Source organism: Protopterus annectens, chromosome 3.part1 (assembly GCF_019279795.1).
Source record: "Protopterus annectens isolate FY-2018-M chromosome 3.part1, PAN1.0, whole genome shotgun sequence".
Lineage (NCBI taxonomy): Eukaryota > Metazoa > Chordata > Ceratodontiformes > Protopteridae > Protopterus > Protopterus annectens.
Genome location: NC_056732.1, coordinates 169,003,292 through 169,028,928, shown reverse-complemented (window position 1 = coordinate 169,028,928; position 25,637 = coordinate 169,003,292). Strand labels below are relative to the sequence as shown.

Sequence of the window (25,637 nt, the reverse complement as noted above, 5' to 3'; positions counted from 1 at the left end):
CACTCCTGATTTAATGCAGCATCTAGTAATTTTGCTTTGACATGGTCAGGCAAGATTTGTTCTTTTAGCCAAGCATGCCTTCTCAGTACAGACCCAGTGACAACAGCCCTGCAAGATGCTTCTAAGGCATCAAACCCACATTGCAAGGTATGTTTACTAACTTGGTTTGCAGAATGCATTAACTCTTGTAAATCTTTATTTTCTGCACAATCTGGAAGTAACACCATTTTTTGTTTAATTAGTTCCATAATATGTTGCTGGTACTTCAACATGTGAAAGTGGCATTTCAAAGCCCTGACCGCAAGAGTTGCAGAGGTATATACCTTCTTACCCTGTCTAAAGCTCTAGAATCCCTGTCTGAATGTGGTATGTTTTTTTGTCTGTAGTAGCTTTAAAGCCTTTAGGTCCCTGGGAAATGGTCTCTGGATCCGCAGTACGATTCTTAAAGAGAAATTTGTGAGAATCAGGTACTCTGTAGTACCAGTCAGGTTTTTTTTCTAGGAGCTGGTGATAAGGTGTCAGGAGTAAGAATGGACTCCAAGAAGACAGTCTACAATATCCAGGACAGGGGTTATAGCTACAGTCCTGTGCTGAGGCAAATTAAAAATTCCCGAGTCTCTTTTTGGACTGAGGATAGTCCTGGCATTCCCAGCAGAAATGCTCTCTTAAAGTATGCAAGGTTTCACCAAAAGAGAAATCCACTGGAGGGGAGGCAGAGGGAATGGATCCCTCTGCATCTGAATCCTCATAGGTAGATAAGGGCATGTCCTGATAATCAGAAGGGTCAGAGTCATCAGACTCCTGGTCTGTAGAATCAGAAGGAAATTCAATTCTTTGTCTTTTGGCAGGGGAAGGCTGGCTCCCCCTAATTAGAGTAATAAGGTCATCAGCCATTCTAAGCATTTGTTTTTGTGGCACGGGAGGATGAGCATGCGCTTTGGACGTCTGTTTTCTAGGTGTAGTGTGAACTCTGGGCCCGAGTAACTCTGTAGTTTTAGTAGGAAATGAAGTTGTCAGTTTAATATGAATATCCGGTCAGAATACACCCTCAGAAGCCAGTGCCTGCACAGCGGCTACGGACCCATCCAAGGTAGAGACATCTCCAGGTTCCATAGTCGAAGCATCATCTTGCGGCATACTGGGCTCCGAATGGGTCTCAGCAGAGGCCTGCGAATCTGTAGAAGTGGGCATCAGGGGCTGCAAAGGTGCCTCACTGAGTACCGGCGGACTGGCGACAAGCTTAATGGAAGCGTCGGCAATTTTTGACCTATGCGGTCTGTGTTTTTTCAGAATATCGGTAGTCGGATGGGCTTACCAAAGCCATTTTGGAATATGGAGAGAGAGAGAGCGAAAGAATTTAGCTACAAAAATAGCCCGATGAATGGTTCTGGCATTAAACAAGGCACAAAACCGACAGCTAGGGACATCGTGGTCTGGGCCTAAACAGGTGATGCAGTAAGAATGAAAATCTCTGTGAGGTATTTGCTTTCCACAGGCAAGACAATAGTTAACTTTTTCTGACATTGGTTAGAGCAAGAAAAAAGAATCCCCAACAGGGTACTTAGCTTTAGAAGACTTCAGGTCTCAAACTTGAAAAAATGAAAATTTCAGGTAGCAGCCGACAGGCACTTGCGAACTGCTTCTGCTTCGGGCTCCTTTTCGGCAAGAAAGACTGATGTAATGGCGTTGGCTGCATGCTTTATACCCCTGATGACCTGATGTCATGGAAGAGGCGACAGCATCCCACACAGAAATCCCAAGACTCTGGTATTTGGGCCGATTGAGGGCTACCTGCAGGCAGATAACCCTAGTGTGATGACTGCAACAGTCAAACAGGAAGATCATACGGTTCCTCCCGTACTGAGCAGGATCACTATCACAACACATCATCAGTAGGGTAAAACTAACTCATCACTAGGGAAAAACTAACCTATCTCATGACGGTCCTATCCCAGCTCGCATTCCCTATTAGTGGGTGAACAATCCAACGCTTGGTGAATTCTGCTTCACAATAATAGGAAGAGCCAACATCGAAATTCAAAAAGCAACGTCGCTATGAACACTTGCCTGCCACAAGCCAGTTATGCCTGTGGTAACTTTTCTGACTTCTGCATAAAATACAAAAAGCCAGAAAGATTGTGAGGCCCCCACTTTCACAGTCTGTATTCATACTGAAAAATCAAGATCAAGTGAACTTCTGCCCTTCTGCTCCACAGGAGATTTCTGTCCTCCCTGTGGTCACCTTAGGACACCTGGGTTACTCTGACAGGTGTACCACCCCAGTCAAACACCCCACCTGACACTGTCCCCGGAGTATGTCGCACCTGGGTGGTTGGAACCAGAAGCGAGAGCTCCATTGGGGCTCGCCCCCCCCCCTCACAGAGTAAGTGAAAAAATGAGTAGTGGTAGTTCACCGGCGCCAGAGGCCTCCCACTTATTCTACACTTCTCATGTCATTTCATAGTGCTAGACTAGAGTCAAGCTCAGCAGGGTCTTCTTTGCCTGCCGATTCTGCCAAGGCCGTTCCCTTGGCTGTGGTTTCGCTAGATAGTAGGTAGTGACAGTGGGAATCTCGTTCATCCATTCATGCGCACGACTAATTAGATGAGGCATTTGGCTACCTTGAGAGAGTCATAGCTATTCCCATCGTTTACCCACACTTCACTGAATTTCTTCACTTTGACATTCAGAGCACCGGGCAAAAATCACACCACAACACCCATCTCAGGCCTTCACAATATTTTAATTTAAGTCGGATTCCCCCTGTCTGCACTAGTTCTAAGTCAGCTGCTAGCTGCTGGAAGATGCGGGATGCCAGTTGGGACCGGTGACCACCACAGCTGGGACAATCCACAAGAAGGGCCCGGCATGCGTCCAGAGTCGCCACCGCCACCCCCCCGGCAGGGTGGAGTGCAGAGAGGGGTGTGACGCCTCATCCATCTGTGGTGCACACCCAGACCCGCTTCAAGCCCAAGCGACCCAGATCTTAGAGCCAAACTTCCCTTAACTACATTGTTCTAACACGCCAGAGGCTGTTCATCTTGGAGACCTGCTGTGGATATGGGTATGGCCTGGCACAAGACTTACCCTCTCCCCTGAATTTTCAAGGGCTGGTGAGAGCGCCCTTTTCACTCCCAGAACAGCGACACTTTGAACCCATTCCAGGGCGCACTGTCCTTTGCAAAGAAAAGACAACTCTCCCTGGGGCACCTGCTGACTTCTCCGGGATCATTTGCATCACCTCACCGCACTGGACACAGCGAAGCGCCTGTCTCCGCCTCTCCAGATTTGGGGATCTGAACCAGACTACCCTTTGACTGACCTAGGGTGATGAAAGTCATCACCTGTCTCTTCAGAACGGTGCTCACCTATCTCTCAGGACCAAATGAACCATGTTCAACTGCTGTTCACATGGAACCCCTCTCCACTTCGACCTTCAAAGCTCTCGTTTGAACATTTGCTAATACTACCAAGATCTGCACCCAAGGCGACTCCACCTGGGCCTTCGCCCTGGGCTTCAGTGCCACCACAGCGACCCTTCTACTCATCACGGTGTAGCCCCCTTGGCTCCCAGCTCCAGCGACGGCTGGGTATGGGCCTGATGTTCCAGCTCCATCCATTTTCAGGGCTAGTTGATTCGGCAGGTGAGTTGTTACAAGCTCCTTAGCAGATTCCGACTTCCATGGCCACCATCCTGCTGTCTATATCAACCAACACCTTTTCCGAGGTATGATGAGCGTCGGTATCGGGGGTGTTAACCCGGGCATTAGGTTCATCCCGTAGCGCAGTTTTGCTTAACAAAAGTGGCCCACTGGGTGCTCGCATTCCACACCTGGCTCCAAGCCAGCGAGTCAGGCTTCTTACCCCATTTAAAGTTTGAGAATCAGTTGAGATTGTTTTGGCCCCCAAGATCTCTAATCATTCGCTTTACCAGATAAAACTGCATCCGCTGAGCATCAGTTACCCTGAGGGAAACTTTTGATGGAACCAGCTACTAGGTGGTTTGATCAGTTTTTCGCCACTATACCCAGGTCAGATGACAGATTTGCAAGAGTTTCCTCTAGCTTTGCCCTACCCAGGCATAGTTCACCATCTTTCGGGTCCTTCCTTCCTGATAGGAAACTAACTGTTCTGACAATTTTTGTAAAACAATCCCCAAAAGCACAACATCCTGCACCACTCACTCTTTCTATACTAAAATGCCAAAAATGTGAATAAAACAGATGTTTGTACAGTTTTCTCACAAAAACATCACACAAATAAAAACCCTTCAGAACATGACAGTCCAATTAAAAATAAATTAGTTTTTACTCAGAAAATTAATGAGTGGAAAGTCTTCCTCAGAAGGGCATTCATCTGTCCAGGCTTCAAAGGATTGCTAGCTGACCATCAGTTCCAAGAAGCCCGCAGAGATGATGAACTTAATTGCCAAGAAAGCTCTAAGTTTTTATTGCTCAAACTGCCTCTTACAAGGCTTGAGCCAACAGCAGTTAGAGTATCTGGAATGTGCACTAAAAGCTTTACAAAACTGGACAGTGGTTATATCCAAGGCAAGGATACAGCTCAATAGGCTACTGCACCAGTGATCTAAACGTTGAATAAAGGATGGATGGCGGCCATCATTTTCGACCTGTTGAAAGCACTAGTAGTGCCTAGAGGAAGCAATGCGGAGAAGGAAGGTGGGGAAAAAATTATGTGGCCTGTATATAGGCCATGTACAACCCAGCCCTAGAGGGTCAGAATAAATGGGGGTATCAGACATGACCGAGGTTGGGACAGGCACAAAAGAAGGGTGTTCTCTGTCTCCTGTGGGAATTCATTCTAGCAATATAGGAACTAGCTGCAGTAGTCCAGACTGAGCCACAGAGACTAGAGGAGGGGAGAGAACTTTGTTTGCAAATAACTGCACGATATTATCTTTGTACAAAAAAAAAACCCCTTACTGTGAAGCATCCTTTCACTATGACAAATTTGATAAAGTGCCAATTAAAATCCAACACAAACAGAATGAAGCAAAGAACCCATAGTAGTCACAGGAATACACACAAGAACAGAGGAAGACAGTCAGGAGCAATCTAAAAATAAAATAAGGAAGAGAATAAAAAGAAGGGAGAAAATACATTCACAATTGTTATGCAAAATTAATACAGTAAAGATGGTGAACCCACTATTTTTTCATGTAGAAAGGAACATACCAATACAATACATCCACAAAACAAGTAATCGCAGAAGATACAAAAGAATGCTTGAAGACTCCATTCGAGAAGGAAAGGGATAAGGGATAGTCCCAAAATATTTTAAATTACATAGGAAGAAGGGAGGAGAATGGAGAATTATTCATGCGCCATAAGAACATCTACATCATAAAACTGATGATGAGAAAGGAAAATGGGGAGTGATGAAGTGAAGGAGGACTGAAGGGACCTTTAAACCTCCCAATTTCTGGAATGGCATGTAAAGGTGGAAGAGGAACAAGAAATGGTATCTGAAGAGGTCGACAGGATGGGGAGATAAATGGAAAAGTGCACAAGATGGTATGGCAAGTGTGGAATACAAGCTACATATGACCTGGTGAAAAGTGGTAGAGTTAAGAATTTAGAACACTAGAGGTCCTACAGGAACAAGAGAGATTGCCAAAGAAAGAATGGTAGAGCTTCCTGACTTGGAATGAGTATATGAAGAAACAGAATGGGAAGAAAAGGGAATGAAGGAGAGGAGAAAAAAAAAACAAGATTGTCAAGGTCATCCCAATGGGAGACAGTGGGGAAACTGAAGAACAAAGTTGTGCTGAGGGAACTACAGAAAATATGGAGAGAAAGGAAGGTCCAGTCTCTGCAGCTCACAGACTGGACAGAGTGTGAAGAATTGTAGGAAACAGGAAGGCAAATCAGAGCATCACTTGCCAACACTTGAAAATAATTCACAAGCGACATATTACTCCCAACACTTGAAAAAAATTCACAGGTGACAAGTTACTCTAAGATTACACAGATAAGGAACGAAAAAGGTCAGATACCAGAGATGTAGACAAGGTGAGGCGAGTATGATGACTAAGTGGTGGGACTGTGAATGATCACAAGGAGTGTGGAAAAAAACACTAGAGATACTTGGGGGATATACAAAAGGGAATAATACATGTGAATGCTGCCTTTGGGGCTGACTCTGGAGGATAAGGAGTTGAGTAATAGGGGTGCCAGCATAAGAAGTCCAAAAAAATTCACAAGACATTGGAATGTTACCCAACAACAAAAGTTTCTGCAATCAAAAAAGAGTTATAAAGTCTATCAAGATGAATAAAGGAGATGAATGGATAGTGGTTCTATGGAATAAACATCAGAGGAGAGGAGGAGGAGTCCAATGATGTGAAACCCAGTAGAAAGATACCCAAGTTATAAAAATGGTTGCTGTGACCACCTAAACAATAATGGAATACAAGACAATAGGGAATAGACAGAAAAGTGAATAAGCCATCGGGATTCTGTCTCTGGGAACTGACCCTAAAGGATAGCGTGTTAAGAGTAATAGTGGTGCTGGCATCAGAAGTAAAAATCACAGCAGAAGAAATTAGGTGGTGAGGGGAAGAAAACTACACAACAGCTAAACAAAGTTTCTGCAATCAAGTGAAGAGTTAGTCTGCATTGCTCACCACTACTTAGGAGGCGTGATCTGCAGTAACAAAAGATGTTTGTTTCTGAAAAGAAACTACTTGGTGATGCTTCTTTTTCACTCTAGTGAAAAAAGTTCTACTTCTGTTGCTAAAACTACAGCAACACACAGTGATGCTACAACAAGGATTATGACCCTTAAAGGGGGAAGACAGTTTGAAGGTAGAGCATTCAAGCTCTATACCGAGCCAAATATCTGGCACTACATATAAGAGGTTAGAGAAGTGTAAAAAAAATGCATACAAAATGAAACCCGAAATGCTTAGACTTACAATGCTGCTGTATTTATCTGAGTTATCAGTAGCAATTATTAAAAAATACAAGTTTAAAGGGAGGGATGAAGCCGCTGTGGTACAACGGTAGCGTTGTTGTCTCACAGCAAGAGGTTCTCCTGTTCGATTCTCGGCTGGAGTGCCTTCTGTGTGGAGTCTGCATGTCCTCCACATGGTTGAGTGGCCTCCAAAAGACGTGTGTGAATGGGCTTGCCTTCACTGAAGGTTGGGTGTCGGGCTGGCAACTTGGCACCATAAAATAATCTACTGCCAATCATTAGCAGACCGGAGTTCCACTGTGGCGACCCCTAACCAGGAAAAGCCGAAAAGATAAACAAAACATTTAAATAAAAAGGATGCTTTTGACTACAATTTAAAACCAGACAACTAAACTTGAGTACATTGCAGTAATCAGTCATGACCTAAGGTTTTATTTTACAAGCAATGTAATCCATCCAAAAACATGTTAGACATCATGTAAGATGTTAGGCTACCAGAAAATTAAGAAAGAACTGAAGGACATACAACACACCTAACTTTGCATGGTATTTCTTAACTTTAATACATACCTGTATGCTCATACTTGTGTCGGAGAAGGGAGCTGCTCTTTTGAAATATTTTATCGCACAAGTCACAAGCATACATTCCATTCTCTGTTTTCCTCATCTTTTTTTTGGGTGGTGTAGAGTCAGAGTCATTTGGATCTTCTATGTTTGAAACTCCATCTGAGCTAGTGTCTTGTCTTTCATCCTAAGATAATGCAAAAAAAAAATATTATGCTCTGTCCACTGTACGCTCCAAGAAAGTCTGAATATGCTTATAAAAGTCTCTTACCCGAATCTAGAGATTGTGTACATTTTAAATTCACTCCATTAGAAAAACAGTGGGCAAAAAGTAGTGACTTTGACCAGCAGCTGTACAGAAAACTGCTCCCAGCTCCAAACTCAAGTCTGGTTCAAACCCCTGCTTCCTAGGACTACAAATGAATACCACTCAGTTTGACATCTTGAGGTAGAGAGTTATGCCAGGGGTACATACAAGGAGAAATAAGAGGACAGGGGTTTTGGTGGGCATGGAAGCTGGGAATAGCCACAGGGCTGTATTGCAGTGGGAGAGGACAGAATCTAATGGAATTTGGCTTGCTGAATTATCAAAGGTCTGTTACAATTCCTTCTTGAGTGACTACTAAAACAGTTCCACTTTTGAAAAAAAAAAAAAAAAATTATGCATCTCTGAAATAACTTTATAAATGTCTTTACAGATAACTTCTTTATCTTACAAGGGTCTTTCTGCCTAGGTTTTCAATTAACATGTTCAAGGACGTTTGCTTACTTATTTCTAGACTTATGTTGTAACCACCATTGATCAGAAGCTCTTTGCCAACTTAAACATTTCAGAGCATAAGCCATCTTCCACTTATGATCTGCTAATGAGGCAAGAACAGGAAAGAAACATGGGCCAATGTCTACCTTCATAGCAGGAGTGCATTACTAAAGACTACAGCATAGCCAGAAACCCCATTTTGAACTCTCAAAAGCCCATACCATGCCCTAGCTTTAAAAATGTACACATCTCCAAACACTACACTCAATATACTTTTTAATATATTTTCAACCCCACCTGACTGTCATGAAAAAAATGTATTTTTAAATGCGCAATCCTATCACCAAGAAAGTTATATAGATATTCATATTGCAGGCATTAACTTAGTAACTTTTAGCTTTTGTAAGTTATAACATTCTTGATGGATGCTCAGGCTCAGAAAAAATCAACACTTCTACAACCACTGCAAAAGGCATTGTCATTGTGCTTTCTTGAATCAGATTGTTAAAAATAACCATTTTTTTAGGGCAAACCTACACAACTCTCATGATGCTTTGATGAAATAGAATTGAAAAGGTCTTTGTATATACACTTCTGTGTTACATCAGGGTCTTTTTGGCTAGCTCCCTTATATATCTGCTAAGGGACCTTTGCTTCTACATTATGAATTATGACAAGTCAAATTTAAGAAGACACAGTCACAAATCATCTGCCCCCAACCAATTAAAGCACATACAAATATACAAAAAATAAAATAATAAAAAACATACGGCATTCTGAAGAGCCAAGACTTGTGTTACAGACTCATAAGGGTCACACACAGAAGGTTAAAGCAGTTAAATGGCATTCCATATGCTAAAGTACAGTTAATTAAACTTACCATAACTGCAAATGTTCAAGTGATCACTGCTGCAGTAGCCTAAGCTGTGGCGGTTATAATCCTGCATAGGATACAACTGGCCAGCTTCCAAAGCTTCAAGTCACACTCCACATAAACCGTTAGCTCGAGCACAGCTATCTATAAAGACAGGTTTGGGTGCCAAGTCCTTCACAGCTTTCTTGCCAACAGGCAGGAGGAGCACAACGCTAGGAACATCACCACTACTTTGGCTTAAAACAAAAAACAATGAGGATGGACGGAGGGAGTGGCTATTGCAGCAGTGATCATTGAACATCTACAATTACGGCATGTTTATTTACACAACTGAACTACATTCTTCATATGGATTACTGCTACAGTAGCCTAAGCTATTATGGGTAGACTACCACAGCTTACAAATTTTAGGAGGAAGGGAAAAGGTCCAGGAGGAGTCTCAGGAAAATGGTCCTACCAGAGGCTGATCTAGACCTAGAGAAGGAATCAAGCTTGTAATGGCCTTGTAAAAGTATGTACAGAGGACCAAGCTGCTACTTCTAGAATCCAACAGTTTCCAAAAAAATACATAGATTAAGCCAATACCCTGGTATAGTCGGCCTTGTTCCTGTAGGGAATAATTTTGCTGTGAGGACTGTAACAAAAGACAATACCCTTAGGCAATCATTTGGAAATGCTCCGTATTGACACAGGTTCGGCCTTCTTACCTCCATAAGAAATGAACAAAAGATCTAAATATCTCAAAGATCTCATTACGTCATGAAAGTACCAGAGTTGTCAGTGGACATCCAAGGTATGGAACATCCTCCTTCATTTTTAGGGCCGGTAAAAAATGGGGGAATGAATAGTTTGGCTTAAAGTAAAATTGGATAGCATTAAAAGACAGATTAGTTCTCAAAGAAACTTCATCTCTCTTGAAAATGAGATAGGGCTGACTCACCATACGAGGTTACAACTCAGATACTTTTCTTGCAGAGGGCAGAGCAATCAGTAATTTTTTTTTTCTATGTTTAGAAACTTAAGTCAGCCAAATTAGCTGGTTCAGATGAAAATGTTAGCTTCTCCAACACAAAATTAAGATCCCAAGAAGAGGCCATCAGTTTACGTGGAGGCCTCTCAAGTAAAACCCTTTCAAAAGCATTTTGAAATGAAAATGCTTTGAAAGAAGAGGATCCACAGGCAGACATGCTGAAATGGCCAATAAATGAAACCTGATGTAGGAGTAAAAAAGGCCATAGGATATTAACTCTCACAAATATTGTAAAGTCAGAACTAGACCTGAATGGGTGCTGGTTAGGTTGTTGGCACCAACTATTAAACATTTTACACCTGCTAATATATGATTTTCTAGTAACAGGCTTTCTTGCCTCCATTAGTACCTGCTGCCTGTTCTCAGTAATCAGGTGCCTAAAGGAAATTAAGACCCTATCATCCAGAGGCAGCCAGGTGAAGTTGAATGGAGTCATGGTGTATCAAACACCCCTAATCTTGTGACAGTAGTTCCATTCTGTGAGGAATCTTGTAGTAATTGCCCCTGGCAATTTCCAAAAGAAGGGAGAACTATTGCTGTCTGAAGCAGAAAGGGAGTCACCACAATAATGTTGAATTCCTTCTGAATCTTCAGAATTACACTGGATATCAGTGATATGGATGGAAAAGCATACAGGAACATTCCTGTCCAAGGAAAAGTGTTGTATGTTTTCCAGGCTTTCTTGCATGGAATCCTGGAGAAAAGATCTTGCCATGGGATTACTTAGAGAGGAGGCAAATTATTCTACTAGAGGAACTCCCACAGATGGATCAAAATCCTGGAAGATCTCTGATATACTCTGCATATGTGAGGGTCTGCCCTGTCCTGCTTAGCTTGTCTGCCACACAACATTGCTCTGACAGAATGATGGATGCCTGTAGACAGATTGTGCTGTGAAGCTATATCCCAAGCTACATGGCTAGTCTGCAAAGGGAGTATATGGCTTGGAACACCCCTGCTTGCAGATGTACCACGACTGTAGTATTGTCTGAATAAAACTTGAGACTGTCCTGAGGACCAACGATGATTCACAGAATTGATTGCCTTGATCAGTGTAAGCATCTATTTTATTTTAATGTGTTTGCATCTGCACTAGGTGTCCCACACACTTTACACAATTATTGAAACTGCTCCTCAAGCAAAGTCTGACTGCTTTGGAACAGGAAGTGAGAAAGGGAGACCTGAATTTAAGGATATTTGCGGTCTCCAACAAGTAATTCCTCTAGTGAAAACCCCTCAACACTGGGATTTGAAAAGACCAGGGATGTTGATGCTAGGACAGGAGACTTCAGATACCACTGTATCATTCACATGTGGAGTCTTGTCAGGGTTATCATGAGAATCACAGATGCCGTGAGGTTCAAAATTCTGAGGTATTCACTCGCAGTGACCAAAGATCAAGTGGAAAACCTTGGAAATAGATATGTATACAAATCTATTTTTTCCTTTGGAACAAAAGCTGACACCTCAGGAACACGAAACTGTGTGAAAAGTCAAAAAGGACTTTTGAATGTTCTTTTGGAATCCCAGCTTATGTAAGAGCTCTCACACCCATGTGAAAGTTTCCTGACACTCTGAAAAAAAGAGACTCTGCAAAGATAAAGCATGTCATCCAAATATGGGACAAAGAAAATGGATAACCTGATACCTGCAATGGGCTAAAACTGAAGCTGCACACTTAGTGAACACTCCTGGTGCAGTGCATAGTCCAAAGGGTAAGGCAAAAAACTGATTGTGATCCAGACACACAAAACCTTAATGAACACCTGAAGTCTGGATGAAAAGGAATGTTGACAGGCATCTTTTAAATGTAGTGTTACGAGGAAAAGTACAGTTGTGTACACTTACCACAAATGTAGATGTTTGAGTGTACTCCCTGTTGCAGTCATTACATTTGGGTAATCTGCTGGCAGGTTGCCCTCAGTCAGCCTGAATTCCAAAGTCTTGGGTCCTGCGTTGGTTGCTGTCTCTCCTTCCATGACGTCAGGTCTTCAGGGGTATAAAACATGTAGCAGACGCCATTTTCTTTAGTTTTTCATGCCCCCGATGTCAGGTGCCCCCAAAAAGGTAGCAAAAAAAAAAAAAAATTTTATATATATATATATATATATATATATATATATATATATATATATATACACACACACACACACACACACACACACACACACACACACACACACACACACACACATCAATATAAACTTTACCTTTATCTACAAGCAAATACACTACATAGGTTGTAGAAGATAGAGAAGGAAAGATAAACTCCAGAATAATAGGGGGATGGCGGGAGGGTAACCTGGACTGCAACAGTGAATACACTAACATCTACATTTATGGTAAGTGTACACAACTGTACTATGTTCTTTGTGTTTCACTGTTGCAGTCATTACATTTGGGTAGAATCCCAAAGCTATGGTTGGGAGGCTGGAGCTAAACAGCATTAGGAGCGGCTATAATGCCCTGCAGAACTGCAGTGGCAAAGCCTGCCCTGGATTTAGAGTAGAGAGGCAAATGATAATGCTTTGTAAAGGTGTGAACAGAACTCCAAGTAGCAGCCTCTAGAATGTCTTTGGTTTGTACTCCCCTGAGAAAGGCTGCTGAAGTAGCGGTAGCTCTGGTGGAATGAGACCTAATGGCCTTGGGCACAGGTTTACGATTGTGTGAGTAGCAGAAACGGATGCAGTGGCTTATCCACTTTGAAATTGGATGCTTTGAAATAGCCTTGCCTTCTGATCCTGCAGCATATGTCACTAGTAATTGCTCAGTTTTTCTTAGAGCTTTAGTCCTGCTAAAGTAGAATCTTAGCTGTCTGTGTACGTCCAAGGAATGCAGAATTCTCTCACCCTTGTTCTGCAGATTTGCATAAAAGGTTGGCAGGTGAATTGTTTGGTTAAGAGCCACAATGGAAACCACCTTAGACATAAAAGTAGGATTTGTCCTCCGAGACACCCTGTCTGGGTAAAATATGATAAAAGGCTCTACAGCCATGAGGGCCTGTAGCTCTGAAACTCTTCTTGCTGAAGTAATTGCTAGTAGCAGAGCTGTTTTCCATAAGAACTTTATTTATCAGCGGTAGCAGCTGGTTCAAATGGAGTCAGGGTGAGCTTTTCCAACATATAATTGAGGTCCCATGCAGACAATGGTGATCTTCTAGGAGGCCTTAAATTTTTGGCCCCTCTAAGATACTGCTTCAGTAAAGGATGAGAAAAGATTGGTGGCTCTGTATTGTAATGAGCCGAAATGGCAGAGGCATGGATTTTTATTGATGAGAAAGAAAGGCCTTTGTCAAGCATCTCAGTTAAGTATTGCAATATCCAAGGAATATTTGGTTCTGCTGCATCAGTTCCTTGTGCTTGATTCCAAGCACAGAATCTCTTCCATTTGTCAGCATAAGATTTTCTAGTACTAGGCCTTCTGGCTTCCAAAATGACATCCATCACAGCTTTACTGAGAGGTGTTGTTTGTATGACTACATGATTAGCCATGCTGCCAGGTTCAGAGTCTGTAGTTGATTGTGCAGGATCTGATGGTTTTGCTGGGACAGTAGTTGTGGTCTTTGAGGCAAGGTCCAAGCAGAGTATTGAGACAAGTTCCTTAAGATTGGGTACCAGTATTGGCGGGGCCTGTCTGAGGCAATTAATATAATCTTTGGCTTCTCTTGTCTGACTTTTAGGAGGACCTTGGGGAGAAGAGGCAGAGGAGGAAAGGCGTAAACTGTTTTTCCAACTAAAGGATAGGGTGTCCACTTTCCATGCTTGTTTGTGATAAGTCCTTGTGCAGAATCTTTTTAATTGATAATTTTGAGGGGAGGCAAATAGATCTATGTCTGGGCTCCCCCATTTCTCTGTAATCATGCTGAAGATTTGTGGATTTAGTTTCCACTCGTGAGGATCCATAAGGTTTCTGCTTAAATCGTCTGCCAGAGTGTTTTGCTTTCCTGGCAGGAATTGTGCTTGAAGATGTATTTGGTAGGTCAAAGCTGTATCTCACAGTGCCATGGTTAATCTGCAAAGAGGGTATGAGTGTGTGCCCCCTTGCTTGTTGATGTACCACATGACTGTGGTGTTGTCCGTCTTTATCAGTAGTTGTCCTGGGTGAAGTCCTTGAAGGCTGTTAGGGCATTTTGAACAGCTAGCATCCCTTTTTGGTTGATATGTAGATGTATTTGTTTTGTTGTCCATATGCCCCGAATGCATCTTCCTGCCATGTGGGCCCCCACCCCAGGCATAATCTGATGCGTCTGTTAAGGTTTGGCTGGCAGCGGGTAGAGTGAATGGCCGTCCCATGTTTTGGTGACATGCCTTTGCCCACCATAGAAACTCCTGTTGCAGGCAGGGAATGAGAGGAATCATTGTTTCCAGTCTGTGAGAATGTTGACTCCATAAACTTTTTGGGTACCATTGAAGTTTCCTCATATGCAGTCTTGCATATGAAATCAGTAGGATGCAGGATGCCATGAAACCCAGAGCCTGCAGAATTTGTCTTGCAGAAGACTGGGTTTTTGTTGCCATCAGTTTGAAGTAAGTAGTCAGTTGCCTTTGCTTGTCTGGCCATGTAAGCCATTCAGGCAGTTGTATTCAAGCTTGCACCCAGGAAGGTTATCTTTTGAGAGGGTACCAGTTGTGATTTATTTTCATTTATTGTGTACCCTAGGCATGTTAGAAGCGTTTTCACAAATGCCAGGTGTCAAAGAAGAGTGTCCTTGTTCTCTGCTTGAATGAGACAGTCGTCCAAGTAAGGATATATTTGTATACTTCTTTTTCTGCAAAATGCAATTACTGGTGCCAGGCACTTTGTAAAGACCCTGGGCGCAGTAGATAAGTCAAAGAGCAGTGCAGGGAATTGGTAATGCATTAAGCCAGCCTTGAATCTGAGGTATCTTCTGCACAATTGTCTTACTGGGACATGCAGGTATGCCTCTTTTAGGTCTAAAGTCACCAGCCAAGCATTCTTGCCCAGCATGGGCAGAAACTGCTGCAAAGTCAGCATTTTGAAGTTTGGAATGTGCAGGTATGTGTTCAAAATCGATAAATCCAGTATTGGCTGCCAGGCCTTGTCCTTTCTGGGTACCAAGAACAGTCTTGAGTAAAAACCTTGTCCTTTTCCCCTGTTCTGGTACTGTCTGAATGGCCCCCATATCCATGAGGGACGTAACCTGTTTCTGTGCTTCTGCCCATTGATTTTTTGGCAGATCTGGCCAACCATTTACCATTGGCAGAGTGTGGAAATGGAATCTGTATCCCAGTGATACGATGTTTAGAACCCACTTGTCCTGGGTTATTAACCGCCAATTTTGAGCAATTCCCCCCCTATGGGTGCTGCCAAAAGATAAGTGCTTGGTGTAGGCAGAGGAAGTCATTGGGATTGCTTTCTGTAGGTTTGCACTTTATCTCCTCCAGATTTGGCCCCATTGCTTTGACCTGTATGAATCTTGCTCCTTGTATCTGGAACCCTTTGGGCGTCTGGATTTGCCCCTTGGAGCTCTGTCTGACACAGGAAAGGACTGATTTTTTGTAGGCCAGTATCTACTGAATCTTGGTGGCTGCACTTGTAAGAAGCATAGACTTAGCCTTGTCTTCCATTTTCTTTAAAACCTCTTCTGCCTTAATACCAAACAGAAACATGCTGTAAAGGTGCATCTGGCAATTTAGCTTTAACATGATCAGGCAAATTTTGTTCCTTTAACTAGGCATGCCTTCTAATCACAGATCCAGTAACTGCTGCCCTGCAGGAGGCCTCTAAGGAATCAAAACCACATTGCAAAGTATGCTTTCCAACTTGTTCACCTGCATGCAATAATTCCTGCAATTCTTTATTTTCTGCACATTCTGAAAATCAACATAATTTTCTGTTTCAGCAATCCCATAACATGTTGGTACTTAAGCATATGAAATTGACAGTTTAAGGCCCTGATTGCCAAGGTTGCAGATGTATAAACCTTTTTTCCCCATCTGTCCAGTGCCCTTGAATCTGTCAGAGGGGGTAGAATTTTTGCTGTTGAGGCCTTAACTCCCTTTGGACCCTGTGAAATAGTTTCAGGATCAGCAGCAGGGTTTCTAAATAAAATTTTATGAGAGTCAGGGACCCTGTAATATCTGTCAGGCTTACTGGGAGCCGGAGGTAAGGAGTCAGGGGTCAAGCTCGACTCCGAAAACACATCCACAATGTCTAAAACAGGGGGACTGACTAAAGGCCTGTGCTGAGGGAGAAGGAAATCCCTGAGCCTCTTTTTTTTTGATTCTGAGAAGTCTTGACTCTCCCAGTGAAAATTCTCCCAGTGAAAATGCTCCCTCAAAGTATGCAAGGTTTTTCCAGAAGAATAATCCTCAGAAGGAGATGCAAATGGAATAGACTCCTCAGCATCAGAATCCTCATAGGGAGGTATAGATAATTCCTGATCAGAAGAGGAATCAGAAGAAATTGAAACCTGATCTGAAGATTCATAATCAGTGTCTTGCCTAGGCCTCTTATCTGGAGAGGGATGGGTACCCCTGATCAAGGTAATGAGGTCTTCAGCCATTTTGATAATCTGTTTTTTAGGCATGGAGGCCTGTGCACATGGCTCATGCGTCATTTTTTTTAGTTTTAGAAGTTGCTTTTGTCTTTGTTTTTGCAGCTGTCATCGATTTGATATACAAATGTTGAAGTCTGAATACACCCTCAGAAGCCGGTGCCTGCTCAGCGGCTCCGGACCCATCCGAGGGAGATGCATCCGTCGGTCCAATACCTTGAGTATCTTGCAGCATGCCCGACTCCACATGGGTGTTGGTAGAGGCCTGCGACTCGTAGGTAGCAGGTATCAGGGGCTGCGAAAGCGCCTCACTGAGTACCGGCGACTGGCTTAGAAGCTTTGTCGTTGGTTTTGGATCTCGACTGCCTTTCTCTGTCCTTTTCTTTGCGTTTTTTATGTACTCTGGTAGTCGGATTGCTACTCGACGACATTTCTGGGTAGTTAAATCAGTTTCCAAAATACTTTGATGCAAAAATATACAGACGCTTAATCTGGTTAAATCTAGCACAAAACCGACAGCCAGGCATGTTGTGATCAGGACCTAGGCAAGGAATACAGTATAAATGGAAATCCTCATGAGGTATTTGCTTCCCACAAGTAATACAATTGTTAACCTTTTCTGACATCGGTAAAAAACAAGAAAAAAGTTTCCCCAACGGGGTACTTAGCTTTAGTGAAGACTTCGGTTCTGAAACTCAAACTCGAATATTTCAGTAGTTGGCCAATCGGCACTTGCGAAATGCTTCTGCTTCAGGCACCACGCAGCAAGAAAGATGGCGTCAGCTGCATGTTTTATACCCCAGACGACCTGACGTCATGGAAGACACAGCAACCGACGCAGGACTCAAGACTTTGGAATTCAGGCCGACTGAGGGCAACCTGCCAGCAGATTACCCAAATGTAATGACTGCAACAGTGAAACACGAAGAACATCTTGAATGAAGAAGAATGAGGTAAACAGCCTGTAAGGTGACATCACTTAATTGTGATAGTGCCACAGAAAGAAAGACCTAGTACTCATCTCCAAGCATCTTTTTTCTTTGGCACTGAACATCCTAGAATAAAAACCTTTCTCAACTTTGAAAGGAGGACCTGGTTCTATCACTTCCTGGACCGGCATGCAAAGGAAGACAGGTGGAAATAACAGAGTCTGGTCTGGTGGATGAAGACTAATCCCTAGCAAGGAGGAATACCCTCTCACTACCATCTATAAACCTGATGCATGACCTTCAAAACCCATTTGTCTGAAATTAATTGCTGCCAAGGAGAAAAGTGGAGATTCAGACTTTCTGGAAGCCAAAAGAAACTATACCAAGGTGGGAGGGGGAAATAAGGTCCTTAAAAAACTGACTAATTGGACTGTCCTTGGTTTTGGGGGTTCCTGAATTATTTTTGGAATTTTTCCAAAGTTGGATGAGGAGTTAGAAAATCCCTTAAAAAATTTGAAAGACAGAAAAAAATCTTACGAGATTCCTTGAATTTACCCCATTCATCACATTTTTATCATCTCTGCAGCAAAGAAACCAAAAAGTGAACTTCTATTCAAAGGAGAAAATAAAATATTATTCACATCCTCTTGTGAAGTTGTGAGAATGCTGCCAGACAAACCTTCTCAAAACTATACCACAGGCCACAGCCCTGGAAGAATTATCAGCGGAGACCAACACAATCTGCAAACACAGAGTGCAGTGATTAGTACAAAATAAACTAAATAATTTAAAGCATATTTTTCCTCACAAGAAGAAACTACAAACCAAACATTTCTCATACTTTCACAATTAGAGCAAACATTAACAAGCGAGCCTGATGCTTCAAAATTCTGAAAATCAAAGTTGCATATGCATACACTATATTCCTGTACCCATCAATAATCTTTCCACCCTTATCAGAAGGAGTAGAGGAAATAACGGGCATCAGGATTACCTAAAGCTACAGCTGCTGGGTCAGGTTTGGGAACTGTGTATAAAAAAAAAAGAAAAAAAAGAAAGAAGTTATGTACTCACCATAACGTTCCATCTGAATAGTTATACTTCATCTTCAACCTGCGGGATACCGGATCCATATTGGATCTGAGCCAGCAATCTCACTAGCATCTGCTCCGAGCTCCTCCCCTTACCCATAATACACCTCCACTACCTTCCAACCCTCAGATCTAGTTTTCTGATCCTTATACTGATAATCCGACCTGAAAAATACTTATGACCTATAACTGTAGCCCGCAGGCTGTTCACATGACAAGGTCCTGGGGAAGGAGGGAGGGACGGCTGAAGACAAATTAAGTAGAACTACTCAGATGGAACGTTATGATGAGTACATAACTTCTTTATCTGAAGTAGTTTACTTCATTTAGTCTTCAACCTGTGGGATAGAGTCCCCAGCTACTAAACTCCTGGGTGGCGCTCATGAAGTATATTCCGGAGCACTGCGGAACCAAAGGATGCTCTCCTTCTGGAAGTCAATCCAATTTGTAATGAGAAATAAATGTACGAGATGAGTACCAAGTAGCTGCAGAACAAATATCATCCAGAGACTAAGTAGCCATGGACCTAGTGGAATGAGCTTTCACCCTACCCAGAGGAGACATGTCTCTGTCCTTAATAGACCTGAAGGGTGCATGAAGAAATCCACCTAGCAATAGTGACCTAACAGTTGATCGGATCTACGGAAAGTTTTTGTCCTGTGTAAATAAAATCGTAACTGTCTATGAACATCCAGCAAGTGGAATTTGTATTCCATTTTGTTAGCAAAATTAGGAAAGAAAACTGGTAAATTGATGGTTTGATTGACATTAGCTAGTGATGCCACCTTGGGAAGAAAGGACTGATTGGTCCAAAGAGAAACCCTATCTTAGTGGAAAATCATATAAGGAACTTTGACGGACAATGCCTGCAGTTCTGAAATCCTTTTAGCAGAGGTAATAGCCACCAGAAATGCTGTTTTCCAAGATAAGAATTTTAGATCTGTGGATGCAGCGGGATCAAAAGGTGGAGCCGACTAGAGCTTGAAGAACCATAGTAAGGTCCCATGGGGGAAAAGGATCTTTCACAGGGGGCGTAACAGAAAAGCCCCTTTGATAAAGGCTTTACACAGTCTGGAAGAGGCTAGAGAGGCAGAATTCTCACCTAGATGAAAATGAGAAATGGCAGCCAATTGAACCTTGACAGAAGAACTAGCTCCCTGTTGAAAAATAGCTAGAAAATCAAGAATGGCAGAAATAGGAGCCGTGAAGGGGTCTAAACTCCTTTGAGAGGCCCAAAATGAAAAAAAAGTTTCCCATTTACTGCAATAAACCTTGCTGGTTGAAGACTTGTGAGCAGCCACCAGAATACACCTAACTGAAGAGGATAATCCAGGAGTCCTAGCGATCATGGGAACTGGTGCAGGCAAGCTGTGAGCTTCAAATTGTCCAGGTTCGGATGAGGAACCCCCGATGGGTGTGAAATCAGATCCCTAATGGGATGCAAGATCCAGGGCAGAGCTAGGAAGGGAAACCATACCTGGTGAGGCCAAAACGGGGCAATGAGGATCACTTTGCTCCCCAGTCGACAAGCTTTCTGTAGAAACCTCGGAATAAGAGGCACTGGAGGGTAAGCATACAGAACACCGGGAGGCCAAGCATGGACTAGAGCATCTCTGGGGGACTCCCCTGCAGGGAGTTAAGAGCGAAAAACTTGCTGCACTTTGTGTTGGAAGGAGATGTGAAGAGATCGCAGCAAGGCTGACCCCACTCCAGGAAGATCTGCTCCACTACTGAAAGATTCAGAGACCACTCCTAAGACATCAGAATAGTCCGATATAACCTGTCTGCTAGAATGTTTGACCATCCCGGAATGTGCGTTGCGATGAGGAAACAACTGGTAGAGATCACCCAATTCCCACACTCTCATGCCCTCGTGACAAAGGGGGTAAGACCTGGTCCCTCCCTGTTTGTTGATATACCAGACCACTGGCATGTTGTTTGACTGAATTGCAATGGTTCCCAGAGGAAGAAAGGCACGAAGGGCCTGCAACACTAAAAGGACCACCCTCATCTCTAGAAAGTTTATGTGCAAGCTGGTCTCTACAGGAGACAACAGGCCTTGGACTGCCCTGCCTGAAACCCACACCCCACCAGAGTTGTGGTCACTGTGGCTTGGACAGGGGCTGGAACAAAGGGTCGTCCATCCAAAATATCTGGAGAACACATCCACCATAGAAGGGACGACCGACAGATTCTACTGAGTTGTACTGGATACAACGATGGAAGTTCCAACAGGGACCATTGTACAGCCGGTGTGCACTGTAGAATTCTCATATGTAACCGGGCACAAGGGAGAAGCGTTATGGTTGCCGCCATTGAACCTAAGGGCCTCAACTCCGATTCCTCCGATAGAAGATGAGAATGGTAGAGAGACGCATGCATCCTCAAGTTTTGTACCATCTCCAAGGTCAGGAAGATTTTTGCACTGTAATGTATCTATCCCTTGTCCCAATGTAGTCTTTCACCTGGACAGGATTTATAAGTGATTTGGATGCGGTGACTGTAATCCCCAAATGCAAGGCAAGGCAAGGTTTAAGAAATAATCCCTGGTTTGAGAGAGTAGACACCTGGTGGGAGCAATGAGGAGCCAATCGTCCAGGTACGGGTAGACCTGAATCCCCCGAAGCCTCAGGTGAGCCTTTACCACCGCTATCACTTTGGTAAACACCCTGGGGGCTGTGGTGAGACCAAAGGGTAGGGCTCGAAATTGGTAATGATCGACTCCTAGCTGGAAGTGGAGGAATCTCCTGGAGCTTCTGTGCTTCTTTATGTGATAGTAAACATCCTGGAAGTCTAATGAGCACATCCAGTCGCTCTCTTACAGGTACGGCATGACGGACTGAAGTGTGACCATCTGGAATTTTTCTTTGGCAACTGACAGGTTCAGGGTAGATAGGTCCAGAATGGGCCTCAAGTCCCCAGTTTTCTTTGGTACCAAAAAGAATGTAGAGTAGAAGCCCGATCCAGACTGATGATGACACATTTTCCTAGCAGCTTGGAAATTTCCTGTGCTGCTGCCTCTCTGTGTGGGTGGTACATCCGGGAGGTTTTTGGGAGATTTGGGAGAACCCACAAAGGGGATAGAGTATTTTTTTGATATGATCTAAAGTAACCAGTGGTCTGATGTTACGGACTCCCATGCCGCCAGGTGCGAGGACAATCGTCCCCCGACTACCTCCAGAGTACAGCAGTCGGGACCACCCCTCAGGGTTGCTGTCCGGGCCTGTCCAAGAAAGGTTCTCGAGACCCAAAATTCCTCAGACACCTTCTGCTCTGGGCCAGCATCCATCCTATCCCCCTCTGCTTCTGTGAGAAGAGCCCTGAGTGCCCCAGGATACTGAGACTTCTGGAACCAAATCTTCTTTTGCTCTCTCGGATTCTGGGAAAAGGACCTTTGAGGGTCTGAGAAGCGGATTCCAACAGCAGAGAGCGTCTTCCCATCCTTCTCATTCTGGACTAAAGTTCTCTGATGGTCTTACCAAAGAGAGTAGAGCCGTCATAAGGGGCATTGGCAAAGAACACCTTGAAAGGTTCTGAAAATTAACATACTCTGAGCCAGGCGTTGGACCTCATGGACATACAAGACCCAGCCGAGCATCTGAAAGGAGTGGCATGGACATGTTGGAGACTGCTTTCAAAGTGGCCATCCTCGTGGAGAACGAGTCCCTGTCCTCCTGCGACACGGACTTAGAAGGAGACTCCGCCAGCTCCTTGACCAGGTTGCGTTGGAGTCTTGTGACATGGGCCATGTAGGTCAGAGCCCTAATAGAAAAGGGAGGTGAAGCATAAACCCTCTTCCCTAAGCAGTCCATCATCTGCGACTCTCGGTCAGGAGGATGAACAGAGGAACTCTCTTAGGCTAGTTCCTTCGTTGTGGCTGCTGCTACCATCATAGTGTCTACAGGGGACCGCTTGTTCCACACTTGCCTATCTGAAGGTGGACTCAAGATCTTGTCACGCCTTTTGGGGATTGGTTCCATGGTGTCTGGCTCCTTCCAGGCCTGCGAGGTGACCAGGTCCACCAAGGGATCTGCAGGAGGGGACACCCATGAAGTAGATGGGCCCATGCCGAAAGCCTCCAGGAACCCGGACTCATCAGAAGATGGTTTGGGGGTGGATCATTGGCGAAGGATTTCCATGATGTCTCCAAAGGAGACATCCTCGGAAGGTGACCTAGGGGAACCTTCCCCATCATCCAAGTCCGTATCCTCTGTGAGGGACTCTGGGGAGTCAAAGTGCCTCCTCTTACACGTACGGACTCATCAGAAGATGGTTTGGGGGTGGATCATTGGCGAAGGATTTCCATGATGTCTCCAAAGGAGACATCCTCGGAAGGTGACCTAGGGGAACCTTCCCCATCATCCAAATCCGTATCCTCTGTGAGGGACTCTGGGGAGTCAAAGTGCCTCCTCTTACACGTATGCTTGCGAGGCACATCTCCGGTGGGAACTTGCAAGCCACTTGTTCCTCGGGGTGAACCGTCTGGGGCGCCTCGAGCATGGGCAGTCCCTCTGATAAAATGATGGGATTCGTAGAAAGAACCGAGGGGCTCGGGGCAGAGTCCGAGGGGATAGTCAGGGGTCTCGATCTAGCGGAGAAAACCCTTTCTACCACGTCGAACGATGAGGAAGACCAACCCACCTGGGGAACTAATAAGGAAGCCAGTCTCTCCAGGTCCAATGAGAGAATTGGAGCCGGGCCCGAAGTAGACAGAGCTCCAAGGGAGGGAACTTGGCCCGACAAAGCCGGAGCCAATGAAAAAAGTTCTGCTCCCTCGGATCAGACACCCAAGCTCCAGCTCAGAGAGCAGCTCGGATCCGAGCTGGTCACATCAGGCATGCTCCAGGCAGCTGTTGACATAGAGGAAGCAGGTACCATCGGCACCAACCCCTTGACTAAAGCCATCCTCAAATCAGAGTACTCCGAACCCGGTGGATGGATCGGAGGAGGAGAAATTGGTGTAAAAAAGGGAAGCAAGCACCCCCCTCCTGAGGGAGAGGCGGCTGGCAAGACCTCCATCTGGATCTGAGTATGAATAAACCTCATCATTTTATCCATGTCTACTTCCGATAAGGACCTCGTGGACCACAACGAGGCCATGGACTCGGACCTTGCAGGTTGGGGAACAGAGGCCTTAGATGGACAGTGCGTCTCCTCCGGCTCCAGGGAAAAACTCGGAGATTGGAGCAAAGGGGAGTCACTGACCCTATGCTGACTCTTAGCAGGTGAAGGGAGGTCCGGAGACCTCATGTTTCTCAGGCCTGGATTTTGGCGCTCTCTCCTTCTCTGCCTATTTTCCACTCCACTTCCACAGGCTTTGAAACGGGCGGTTGAGTCCCAGCCTGGGAGGGGGGAAAAGCAAGGGCAAGAGAGGAAGGACAGGCAGTCACAGGAGCCGCTGTGACCGAAGCAGAGGACGAGGCAACCGCCTCAGAAGTGGGAAGAAGGCCTTTCAGGGTCAACTTAGCCTTTGTGTTCTTGATTGCACGTGGGTTAAAACCCACGCATATAGAGCAGTCTGTACATAGATTGGCAACCCCCAAGCACATTACACAGAGTGTGGCCATATGCTGGGGACAACTTATGGCCACACTCAGTGCACCTTTTAAACACAGGCTTATCAGCCATTCAGACAAAGAGGGAAAACAAGTACAGAAAAAATATATTAGGTTTCCCACTAAAACCACTCACCATACTCACAGAACACACTGAGGGGGGAGAGGAAGTACACTAACCAACTAAGTTAAACAACAATAAAGTTTAATTACACGATGCACCAAGCGAGGGGAGAAGGGGGAACCTATACTAACCACTATACTAAAAGTTAGAGAAAAAAAGGCTTTCTAAAAGCTTTCAAAATCTACTTACTACTCGGAGCTCTGGAGATCATGATGCTTCAGCTAGCCGCGGCAAATGAGACCTGGGGGTTGGAAGGAAGTGGAGGTGTATTATGGGTAAGGGGTAGAGCTTGGAGCTCAGAGCAGATGCTATTGCGATCGCTGGCTCGGATAAGATACGGATCCGGTATCCCACAGGTTGAAGACCAAATGAAGTAAATTACTTCAGAGCTGTAGAATTACACATTCTATTTGCTTTTTAGGGGCAGCAGGCTGGCTATCAGGAAAATTACAGCCAAAGATACACACACATTTTCCAAAGCTGACAGAACTGCAGGAATTGGTGAAAAGTTCAAGAATTTCCTCCTGTAACAGCTCAGAGTTTTGAGGGACTGAGAATCCTCACTCTGCTCCCACTTAAAACACTTCCTGGAAACAGTCAAAAGAGAGGAAACCCAAAAGGAGAATAAGAAATGGAGTTCTCCTCTGAATCAGAAAAATGAGAAACGTGTATCCGTCCCGTCATCTTTCTCTCCAGATTCAGAAACATGACTCTCTTCAGGAAAAAAAGAATCCTTCTTTCTTTTACCAGAAAGCAATAAATAAGGATCAAAAGCCTGAATAAAACCTGGAGCCAGACCCAGTAAACTATTCCTGTCTAAGGAAATTTGAGGAAGAGTATATACATGTTTAGTTTTCCATTTCTTTTTGAAAGAAAAAAAAGATGGGGCCAAGAGTGTTGGCAGCAGCGTCCCCAGGGATGGGTACAACATTCTTACAAAATATGGAAGCTTTGTATGTTCCCTCTTCCAGGACTGACAAAAGTGCCTCTCCTTTGCAGACTGAGGGGACCCCAACAGCCAAAGAAGATGTGGCTGACCCCAGGTCCATAGTGGCTGTAGGTGCTACAATGGAGGGATTTATGGTAAAAGATGAGTGATATGAAGTACAACAAAAGGCTACATGAGAGGCACCTCCCTGCGACTGAAGCAAATTGCTAGCCTGCTGTTGTGGAAAGGCTGTTTGCTTACCTTTTCCTTTTTGTGGCTGGAAGAAGGACTGATTGTAGGACTTAGTTTGTTCCAAGGTCAAAATAGTC

General features: G+C 44.2%; 1 protein-coding gene across 2 annotated transcripts in view; it reads right to left on the bottom strand.

Moving 5' to 3' along the window:
• Positions 1-25,637, bottom strand: part of ZEB1 (zinc finger E-box binding homeobox 1) — an 873,134-nt gene that overhangs the window by 39,717 nt on the left and 807,780 nt on the right. For both annotated transcript variants that reach the window (XM_044066691.1, XM_044066692.1), the window contains one exon: positions 7,507-7,687. In XM_044066691.1, coding sequence (XP_043922626.1) covers positions 7,507-7,687 — 181 coding nt within the window. The remainder of the gene's footprint in view (positions 1-7,506; positions 7,688-25,637) is intronic.